This window comes from Diadema antillarum, unplaced genomic scaffold, assembly GCF_040938485.1.
Source record: "Diadema antillarum isolate AM-2024a unplaced genomic scaffold, OU_Dant_1.0 seq00001482_RagTag, whole genome shotgun sequence".
Taxonomy (NCBI): domain Eukaryota; kingdom Metazoa; phylum Echinodermata; class Echinoidea; order Diadematoida; family Diadematidae; genus Diadema; species Diadema antillarum.
Window position 1 is genome coordinate 236,977 of NW_027272221.1, and position 12,012 is coordinate 248,988.

Below are 12,012 nucleotides of genomic sequence, written 5' to 3' on the forward strand. Positions count from 1 at the left end.
CTCTTTAAATTTAAAAGGAAGTGTGTGTGGCGATACCATTTAAACGTCCGCCGACCCATTTTGCTATCACAACGGCAAGCGCTTGACAATAGGAGCCACGTCCAGAAAGTTTATCTTCTGGAATTTAAAGGGAAGTGTGTGTGTCGATACACCCCCGGCGGCACGTCATGGCACGGGTAAATCCATGGATTGTAACTCTAGTAGATGAAACTGGATGAGATAGAGCGAAAGAGATAGAGCTCGACGCAGCTACTCACGTGTTTCGCTAGGCGCACTGTGTCGATGCAATATTGCGTAATCTCGAAAATAGGTCATGGTGTTTGACAAAGGAAGACAGAGAGGATAGAAAAAAAAATTTGTGTCGTTACGACCAGCGCCAGAAACTCGTCTAACTCAATAAATTACGTGAGCTCATTTGGCAGTGAAAAAAAAGGTCTTGACCCTTTGTCGAATTCTCAAGCATATGTCGGACGATGTCAAGAGGAATTGGTAGGCGTGACAGTGGCATGTTGTAAGTGGCAAAAAGCGGAAGAGACAGCAAGTAGGCGTTTTAGCTTTGTTATCCCCCTTTTGTTTACTTCATAGATTATTGTGGCTGTTTGCTGTCGGAGAACTATTATGCCACTTGCACAATGCGCTGCAGTTCCATGCACTTATCTAGATGCCCCCAAACACGTGACGTTATACCAAACCTTGGTTCGAATAGTTTCATCGTTATTTCCTTCACAAAATATTGTAACTTTGAAAAAAAGATCTTAGGATCTTGAAGCATTTACCAATTCTGACTTATTCCACATTCTTGAAAACGAAACGATTGTAACTGATTTTTTTTTCATGAAATCAATCAATTTTGTTTGTGGTGTAACTAGTGGTGATTACTTTTTTTTAGAGTGGAAAGGGTTGTAGTTTAAATACCTGGAGCATACCAAGCCAACTACCCGGACCACAAACTTAGTTTTTCAAGCAAGGCCTATTTCTTTCTTCTTTTTTTTTTTCACCAGTAGTTACCATTATATCAAATGACTTTCTAATTTTAAGTCACATCCGAGCTGGACGAAACTCTGGCGGTTTAGCATTCAATTAGCCCGATTTTGTTGGTTACCATCAACGTGAACATGGTTTCGAACAGCACTCGGAAACTTTGGGACATGAAGATTTCCAATCCTATAAGCAAAATAAGTCCGTCGAAGTAAAAGTAGTGTTCCTATAAGCTGCAGATAGAGATGACCCCCCCCCCCCCCCCCCCCATTAGGCCTAAAAGGGACTGTACAGTACTGGTTGAGGTGGGGATTCATGTTTTGACATTCCTAGGTGAGATAATGAGAAACCTTTTATGAAATACGAAAGAGAATGTAATTTTAAGGAGGATTCAACGCTTATTTGATGAAAATTGCTTTTCAAATGGCGGAGATAAAAAAAGTGATAATAATAAAAGGCGACAGGCCACGCCTTTTATCAGGATCTCTTTGTTTCACATTGTTTTTGGATATCTCAGCCATTCCAAAACCGATTTTCATCAAATAAACTTTTGATACCCCTTAAAATTGCATGCTCTTTGACATCTCATAGAGTGGTTTCTGAATATCTCGCAAAACGTTAAATGCTAAATCCTCACCTCGACCAGAACTGTATACACCCTTTAATGCGGCACCCTTCACTCCGCCCTCTGCATATCGATTAAAGGGTTAACATTATTTTGGTTGAGATGGGGGGATTCAGATTTTTTTTGCGAGATAATTGGAAACCACTTACAAAATATTAAAGTGCATACAATAACTACTAAGAGGAATTCAAAGTTTGATGAAAATCGTTTCTTAAATGGTCACTATAGATATTCAAGAACAAGGCTAAACAAAGTGGTCCTAAAAAAAAAAAAGTGGGATCCACCTTTTATTTGGACCCTTTGTCTGTAGATATCTCATTCATTTTATAACCGATTTCAATCAAATAAAATCATGAATTCCTTCTTGAATTGTATGCTCTTTCATATTTCATAACAGGTTTCTCATTGTCGCGCGCACACACACACACACACACACACACACAATAGAATGGAAACATGAAGCCCCATCTTAACCAAAACAATACATCCCTTTTTAAATCTCTTTCTGTGTATTTATGTTTCAATACATTTTGTTGGGCGTAAGGCATTGGAGAACACCTAACAAGCTTTGCTTTTGAGAAGTCGGGGGATAATTGCCGGTAGTATTGAATAAAAACATACCGGTATGGACTAGTAATAAGGACGAACTGAGAAATATTACGTGCGTCTTTCCAAGAATCGTGTGGGCGTGGCAAGTAAGAATGTAAGAACACGTAATCCTGACGCTCACTGTTTCATTGCATATTTTCGTTGCACATTATTTAAAATCCACGCGAAAACTCTTACCAACGAGATGTGTGTAGGCACATACAATACAATTCTCCAACCCACACTTTCATTTTCTCACGCTCACTCGCATTCCAGGCATCTACTTTGCGTATAACTGTACATGTAATATCACTCACACAATACACGCGACACACACAGCTTTCCCCTTGCTTTGGTGCATAAGGGCCCCTCTCCACACTTGAGTTCACTCAGAGGGCACGAGCAGTCTGCATTCCAATCAAGAGACACACCCCCTTATACATATTCATGTTGCAAGACATCACAAAGGTCGCAAAGCCCACGTGATGTCTTCCGCGGGCTTTTTTGTTCCAAACCCCGCGACTCACCAAGCCGACGCAACCCCAAACAAAAAAGGTCTCAGCGTGCTGTACGAACCAGCTGTGAGTCCAAAACAATGGAACAAAAGCGACGGCAGACATTTTTAAATGTACGTGAGATTTTTCCGTGTTTTTAATACGCCAAATCGGCACTTTCACTACAGAATAAAAACAATTCACAGATTGTTGGTGACAAAAAGATGTTTTCCCGATTATGGTAGCTTTTCTAACACAAGTTTGAGAACAGAATTCGCTGCAAACACCGCAATACCAAGGGTTACGCTCTTTTACGAACAAACCAATGTTTGTAAACAATCTTCCTTGATTCTTTTTTTTTTTTAAACAACAATATGCAAGAACCCGTTTGCAATAAATATTTGTCCTAACAAATCTCGCTACATGGAAGTTTGGGCCAAGGTGCAATTAAAGAAAAAGACAAACTCTGCACGCACACTGTTTCAAGGTTGATTCGTATTGAATTCACTTCACTGTCGACTATCTTCTTTAACGAAGATCATGGTTCTTTCAAGTCGGGGCCCCATCAAGAACAGGGATTTAGGCTAGACAGAAGTCAGTAATGACCAGTGTAAAATACATGCCTCAACACCTTTGTTTTACTGCAGGCAGCCCTTCGTTCGGGCCACACTAACGATTTATCTTTGTGTGCCTACAAACGCACATGAAACAATACGAGCAATTTTCTCATTTCACTACGCGTACACAGTCAACTTTGATTTGAAATGTCACGGAATGCAAATGTAGTACGTTGTCAAAAAATTTATGTAAGGCTGTGTTTATGTAAAGAGTCGAATTGAACGTGAGGATTAAACAAACATACAGAAGCTGCATGCAAAGCAAAGGACAGGAATCCCATACAGTAGAAGTATCACCAGATACATTTTCCTTTCTGTTGTACAAGTCTCGATTCCTGAGCATTTGTTATCTACAAGTGTATGTACCCAATTTCGCTTTTTCGAGTTTTTTTTTTTTTCAATACTAAATATATATGATGTAAACAATATACACTTTAAACACTGTACAAACTTCGCGCCATAAAACTTTCATCATAGAACTCTTTCTTGTCAACTCTCCCCTAATAAATTTGCCTTTCTGAAGCTATAGACCTTGCTGTTCTGATAGAAATAAATGTATCCTTTGTACATATACTGTCTCTCTGTTATAGCTTTTCTGTTAAAACCTCTCTGGGCTTAGTTGGATGTGGCAAAAATATCAGTCTTTTACAGAACATCCACTCCTTAATCCATCATAAAATAGCTTTTCTGTTTATACAACCTCTCCTATTTACAGATTCATCTTTTTAAGCTTACTGTGCAAAAAAGCAACACTGTTCTCATCCGGTCTTCGTTTCTGCACCTGGAGTCCGCTTTCGCTCCTCCTGCCTTCATGTTTATATTATCACCAAATGTGGGACCGAGGACAATTTTGATATGCTCTTCAACAACTTTTTGACAGAACAAAACTTATCAAAATCCTTCTTTCTTTTAAAAACAAAATTCCCACCACAGAGCAAACAAATGTTTACACAAACTAAATTCTATTTGGCTGATAAATACAATCAAGGGTTATTCACATCACATCTGCACATCACATTAGCTTCTGAAATCTAACGTGTTAAGTCACAAAGAGACATTACTGGTATGCTTCTCCTACCAACTTTTTTCTCGTTTCTTGCTTTTTGTATACAAAACTTACAAAAAATCATTAAAAAAATGGAAGAAGAAATTCTGCTTATATCAAAATGCAAAAGATAGACTTGTTCACATACTCCACACCCTCAGGGTGAAAGAAAGGGCACATTTTTTTGATACAAAAAAATGAAAAAGGCAGTGTCAGAAAACGGATGTTCACAATACAGTTGGTCATCGTCGTTCAAAAAAAAAAAAGAACTCTTCACAGATAATCGTGTCCATGGGAGGCACAAAAGTCCACGTCTAGTCACTTGGACCCTTCCAGCTGCTGTAACCGATGCAGCAACGCTCGATGTCGCCGCCTGGCCGCGTCTTTGTTCCTCGTCAGGACCTCCTCCTCAGCATGGAGCTCGTGCACATAGTCTGTCGCTTTCTTGAGAATCACAATCTTTGCTGCCCTCGCCTGGTCCCGCAGCTCGGGGATCTCGTCGCGCAGCTTGAAGAAACTCGTCCGCAGGTCCTCCCGCCGCCGCCTCTCCAGCACGTTATGGTTGGCACGGCGATCGCAGTCCTCCGAGTCCGAGGATGCCAGACTACCGGACTGGCTGCCGCCCCTGCTGCTACCTCTACTGCTACCCCTGCTGCTGTAGGACCTGGACTTGGCGTGCTTGGACCCAAGGCTGCCCTTTGTGAAACTGTTCTCGAGGGCGCGCTTCACCTCCTCCAAGTTCACATGCTTGCCGCTCTTTTTCGAGCTCTGCACTTTCGTGAGGATGGACTTGTTCGACGAACACCGCTTAACAACCTTAAACACTTGATGGGCATGGGAGCCATGTTTGCGCGAATGCTTTGAATGCCGCTTGATAATTATAGTCCTTGGCACGCTGTGTGATGATGGGGTACCCTTCTTCTCCACTGTTACAACATCAATTTCCTCCTCTGCAGGCAAGAGAAAACAAAAAAGAAGACCATCAGTTTTCATTCAGATTCATCAGAATTATACTGGACAAGCTCATAACATTGATAAAATCTGTAAATATCAGACATAATGCTGCAAATAACTTCAGAAAAGGTATAGATATTAACCTGTAAGAGCAGAACTAAATACAGACAGCAGAAGTTACTAGCATCTTGACATGAGGCAACAACAATCCTAGATTGCGCAACCGCTAGGTCCCCACTGCAAAGGGGAGATGGTATGGTATCTGCAATACAAACCCAGTATTGCAACACAAGCCTGCCTCCAGTGCAACATACAGGCTGTCTCAGTGCAGAAAGCAACAGTGAACAGACCAGAGGTCGCACTACAGCATCCCTCCCTCCCCCCCCCCCCCCCCCTTCATTTAAATCTTGCCGCAGGGACCAGCACCAATGAAAAGAGGTGGGACAATTAAAAAATGAGACTTCCCCCTTTGAGCACCGCACTGTGACCAAATTCAAGATATGCAACGTTGGAATTTTGTATGATTTGTTTTGCATTTTCCCCTTACAATCGTTGTATAACATGGTGGCAATTGTGTAGACTGGCTACGAAGGACACTCACCAAAGAGGACCTATACAATGAATGAAGTAGAAAGGCTTCTCAGTTTCAGCTGTAGATCTCTAAATTTTTTACACCAGCACCTGCTTCTCTCTATCACATATCATGCATTGCTCATCTAATTGACTGAACTACACACTTTGAATACACCTGTTCCCACCACTATTTCAAATAAGCCAATTGCGCACCTTCATTAATACTTTTAAATGACTGCAGGTTCATCTACTAGTACTAGAGAATCTACCCACAGTAGCAGTATTATGCTACTTCTCCGCAGCCCACAGAAAATTAATGCACGTTTGGTTTTACTGCGCTGCATTTCCTGGATATTGACAGGAAAAATGTTCTTGTGCTTACATGGACATGGTATGGCGGAGTGGAGAGAGAGAGGGATAGAGAAACACAGGAAATTACGCCAAGCCTACCATTGGGGCCCTGTTTAGGGGTGTACAGCAGCAAACGGGGTTTATCAGTGAGTCGGCAAGTGGCTTTCCCGCGTCTAGCTAGCAAGCTCTGTGTGCAATGCAAGAAGTACGAGTATTTAGAGTGGGACCGTAGTAGCAGTGTAGTAGTAGCTCTACTTGTAGTGAGTAGTAGTGACTCATTTAGCGGGGGCAAGGAGAAATGGAACTCCTGTCCCGATTTTTTTGAAGTTGTGGCGCGAGAAATGAAGCTCGCCAATCTTGAAAAAGGGAGTGTTTCCTTCTCTCCCTCTCTCCTCCCCAAAGTTCTCGGGGCATTGAGCCAAATTTGTTTCTGGGTGCAGTAGTCGCCGGGAAGTACTATTACTGTTTAGGTCATAAGACTGTCGCAAGTGCAAGTAGGCAGGCACTCTAACGTTTGAGTTACGTCCAAATTGCTCATTTCACTGGGATTGTTTTTCTTTCGCTACCCCTAGCAGCGGCTTCAGTCATAATTCACTGGGTGAACTGCAAGGCAAACCGGATGGGGAGGCTACAGGGAACTTTTATTACACGCTTCCTGTTTTTTTTTTTTTTTTACCCCCACCTTCTTACAACACTCAAAATTATCTCCTTAGTTCTTTCCCTCAAACTCGTCATCTGCAAGCAATTCCAAGAAGTCGGCATTTTTTGTAGATCAATTATTCATGACAATCTAACTACTGAGCCTCTTTTCCAGACGGCCTGATTTCGTGTTCTTCCTAACTTCTGGTTGTACGATTTTTTTTTTTCAGTGGAATAATGAGCAAAGATATTGGGACTCCCAACGAGATCATTGCAAGATTATTACTATTAACTTATTTCTTTCTCTTCATGCCGTAGAAATCTAGAAAACGTCTAGTAAAAAAAAAATCCTGATTTAACAGCTCATTATGTCACATTCACAGTCAAACTCGTGAAATATCTAAATTTTCCACTTGCTAAGCAACTATTTTCATTTTAGGGGAAATTTGTTGGTTCGGCACAAATAGTTACAGGAGGGAGGCTACATGCATGATGACCATCAAAGAGTAAATTCTTAAACAATTGATAAAATAATTACCAGAATCTGACGGTGTATTGTTGCCCAGTTCTAGTCTCGTATCACTGAGTGGGTAGGGGAATACCGAGGTAGGGTCTACGCATCCATTGGCATTGAAGTCGCCCGTTGCACCGGTGCCGCTGCTGGTCAGTGCCCCGACCTGGCCCACCAGCTTGCTCTTGGCCGCCCGCTCTGCCTGCATCTGTCGTCGCCTCTCCTCTGCCTGGATAGCACTCCACATGCAGTCCTGAATGAGATAGTTCGACTTATGGTTGCCAATCCTAGCGGGGCTAGTCGCCCGGGCTACCGCTGTCGGTGTGGCGGAGGTAGCAGCCGTCACTTGCTTGCCCGTGTCTGGCCCGACAAAGGCAAAGCTCTGCGTCATCCACATTGGTTCGTCGTCGAGCAGGTCGGACATGTGTTGCAGTTTCTCGGAAAACGAGCTCGTCAGCAGGGGGCTACACCCACGACCCCCTCCTCCACCGCCACTATCCTCCCCGTCGCTGCTGGGGTGTGAAGGGCTGAGGGGAGGGGTGGGGAACAGCGACAATTCGAAATCAATGTCCTCGTCGAACTTTTTCCAGATATCCTCGCTGGGCGTCGTGGCGTTGGGCGAGGCGCTCGACATGCTCTCGCCGTAGAACTCGACGTCGGTGTTGTCGATGAAGCACTGTTTAAACGGGTCGAAGTCGGTCTCCATGACAGCCATTGCTTTTTTGACGGTTCCGTTGTTACGACTTTTGATAGAAATAGTGTCCACAGAATAAGGAAGTCCCGTCGTCTCACGAATCGACCTTGTGTTGAGCTAGGAATAGATTATTAATCCGAATTATATTCCGAGTTTGGATGTCCTGTGACGGAAATACAGAGAGAAAAACTGTTAGCATGGTTGCTGATACATCCGAAGAATAAACTTTGACTTGAGAATGAAAGAGTGTGTCAAGAGCACTTTTTTTTTCCCTTCAACCAGACAGAAAGACAAAACAATTTGAATTAAATACTAGGGTCTAGATTTCTAGGCACCTTAACTTGTTTTTTTTTTCACATCATCATCATAATACTAAATAGAGGTCACACCTGCATTTGCCAAATGAACGATGGATTTAGAACATAGCCAACCAGATTCTCATCTAACCGCCCGCGAGACCAAGACAAGAAGGGCTGAGTTTTAGAAAAAAAACATCCAAGATCTGAGAACTCGAATCAGATGCGACACAGCTAGATTACACTGCAGCACCAAACCAGATATGCAATATTATCACTATCAGAACACCTGATCGTATTTATATATCTAAGAGGGCTTTGTTCACGTTGAAAGTAAATAAAAACCACGACCCGCAGCCCGTGTCCAGTGCTCACAGGGTCACATCATCACCAGAGCAGAGGATATGCTTGGGTAAGCGACAACTAATGGCACCCCATCAACACAAACTCCACTAGGGAGATGCAAACGTTAGAATTTATCATGAAGAAAGACATCATTCCTACCGAATGGGCGGTGGAATAACATACCAATGACATAAAATTTAAACAAGAAGGGTGACCACACGAGTGATGAACACCGATGGAGGAACATTCGTGAAAAATGAAGATAGTATCCGACGTAGGTCCAACGCATGTTGGCTTGGCAAAACTAGACCTATTTCGCAATCTCGTCTCAATATACACGTGAATGATACACGCAGTTGATCGCTTGCTGCGAACAGCACACCGCAGACCAATCTCACACACACATTACACACACACACACACATGGCATCGCAACGTATTATCGCACACTCGGGAAAAAAAAAAAAAAAAAAAAAACGCCGGTAGAATCTAAGTGAAATCTCATGTACACGTCTGAAAGCGAAGACAGGCTGGATATACGACTTCATGATAACTGAAATATCTAATTACAATCACTATAGAGTGGTCTAGGCCTACATGAACTCCAAATCCATCCTCTCCAGATGAACTAGCAGATGAAATGGCAGAGCTAGAGGGAAGAAGGCAGCAAAGTCAAAAGATGATCGAAGAGGAAAAATCTACGCTCAGCTGTTCAGCCGGGGCCCTACACCACAATATGTTTCTACTCAGGTCAGCAGAGCAAGACGATGTCGATGCACAGTACACTAGTAGACACATCTCACGTCTGGAAGTTCCGAAACATGTCTAAAATTGACAAAGCAAATCGCGAAATTTTACAAACACAGGATACATAGGTAAACTACTTACGGAATTCTTCGGCACGGAGGGCAACACTTAGAGAAAAACCCAATTATAAATCCAAATGTCAGGGGCGAACAACGCCGTCTGATCTGTCTCGACCGAGTCGGCTCTACAAGAGTGACCTCTCAACGAATGGATCGGGAATAATATATTTCAGTGTCCTAAAATAACGCGATGCTCGCTAAATGGACTTGCGTGGCGGCACACACACACACACAGACACACGCGTACAACAGATCGTTCATTATGCACACTAGCGTACGATTGCCCTTTAAAAAACTACGACCGTAACACTTGAGGATATTCATCCGCAACAAACGGGGGGAGGAACTCATATCTGGATTACGCTTACTAATATTACTTGTGCTTACTTGATTGCGACAACGGGAGCCGTGTCAAACAAACGCCGGTAAGTTCAAATTTATAATGCTTAACACTGTAACCTGCATTCTGCTCCTTTTCAACGATATGCTATAGCGTCAACTTCTTTCCAACGGTTACTAGCTGTAAGATATGTACAGAACAAGGTGTGATACAGTATGACCGCTCGATAAACACACAGTACAGTTGCTGCGTAAGTCCACAGCAAGTGCACTTGTCATGCTTTGCTTACACTCGACATCAACTGCAGAAAACATAAATTTATTCAGATAGATAAATAGAGTTTATAGTGAGTGTAATTACCTGTGAAGTTCGTTCTCCTAATTAGTATGAACTTTCCATTATGTTTTATAATAATTTAGTGCGTCTGGAAGGTAAATACCGTTTATCTCTCACACTATTCCTCTCCTCGGATTCATCATGAAATAGAGTCGATTAAAAAAAAAAAGCCAAACAGCAATATTTCGCAAAATCAAACGCTAACAAGATCGCATGGAATAGAGCATGCGTCGCATTGTGAAAATAGTTACGATATAGGCGCAAAATAGATGCAAAGTTAGCCTTCAGTTACTATGTATTACAGCGTAGGAATATTTTTTTACTTCGTTTTTGTTACTTTGTTTTCGTTACTTTTTCCCTAGCAGTATAGGGATAAAAGAGGGATGTTGCACATATCTAAACAGTGTAATGAAACAATTATTTGGTTACTAGTAGTATAGGCCTATATATATATAATTCTCACTATCAAAAAGTTGTCGACTTTCACAAAACGGTCAATCTGTACACATAAAACGACATGGTTACATTCGCGCTGACCATCGCCACAGTAACCACCAGTAACAAGTTATAAGTAGTTGCCCCTTCTCCCGAGACCACTCTACGAAACTTGTAATAATATAGCTATAGCTCATCAATTCCTACCACGCAGCAACCACCGTCTACCATATCACAACCATCCGCCGCAACTGTAGATTCGCAACAACACATCCATGGCCACCACAGCATCAACATATACCATAACCAGTTAACATACTAGTAATCATTTAACCGCCCACCGCAAATGTAGGCCTAATCACCCAGCGTAGGCCAAGATGGGTCACCACCTTACCACAAAATGCTAAACCACGTTCCTCAAATTTAGCGCTGATCCGAACCCTGAAACCAACACTGAACTTTATCAAGCACCGCAACCGGCAACCTTGGAACACTTCTAACGTCGTCCACCATTCCATTTTCAAGTTTACCACAACTTATCAATGCAATATGTTCAACCACCACCAACGTTTAGAATATGTCGCCACTGCTACCATCACTTTTTTTTTCATCGTTAACGCTATGCGATTCTGATACAATTCTGCAAACACACATTGACACAAATATTCAACACAACTAAAGTCAATGTTTTGCACACACACACACACGCACAAAATAAGACACTCATTCACTCACCCACTAACTTACACTCTCCCCCCCCCCCCCCCCCCCATCAATTACAAATCACGTGTGGTCTGATACTCTGGTTGGACTATGGGGGAATAAGCTGCGGGGGAACTAGCAGTTACCCGTAGCAGAAGTCTGACTCTTCCCTTTAACACCGTTCTCGAGCAGTGCTACTCGAAGCGAGATGTTTATATTCGACCCATAGGAGTCCGGCCCCTCATAGGCCGCAGTATCGCATTGAAATGATATCAGCTGCCTGACAAAAAACATAGATGAGTGAGTTTCTGGGCAATTATTCAATGTTAGTTGCTTATATCCCACTTTTCCTTCATAAATGTTAAATATCGCGTAAAAGGAGTATTCATATTTAGTAGTCGTCCTGCATTCCAGGCGATATTTTGTACAATTTTGTCGCGTCCACCGAGGTTATTATTCATGAGACAGAGAAGGCGGGGCCCTGGGAAGCCCGCGAGAAATGTTGACCAATGAGATAACTGACTTGTCACGGAAGGCGGAGCTTATCCCTAACTAGCCGGACTGAGAACTACTCAAGCCCGCGAAGCTATTCCACTCTTCAAGAAGGGTGCTGGAAGTGCCTA

The 12,012-nt window shown here is 42.5% G+C and overlaps 1 protein-coding gene across 1 annotated transcript; it reads right to left on the minus strand.

Annotated features, from left to right (window-relative positions):
* Window positions 1–4,665: 4,665 nt before the first annotated feature.
* Window positions 4,666–9,700, minus strand: LOC139709944 (myc protein-like). Its single transcript, XM_071621895.1, has 3 exons — window positions 9,599–9,700; window positions 7,403–8,232; window positions 4,666–5,297 (listed from the first exon to the last, which is right to left on the minus strand). Exons 2-3 carry the CDS (start codon window positions 8,088–8,090, stop codon window positions 4,666–4,668), a joined length of 1,320 nt encoding a protein of 439 aa, XP_071477996.1. The 5' UTR covers window positions 8,091–8,232; window positions 9,599–9,700.
* Window positions 9,701–12,012: the final 2,312 nt, after the last annotated feature.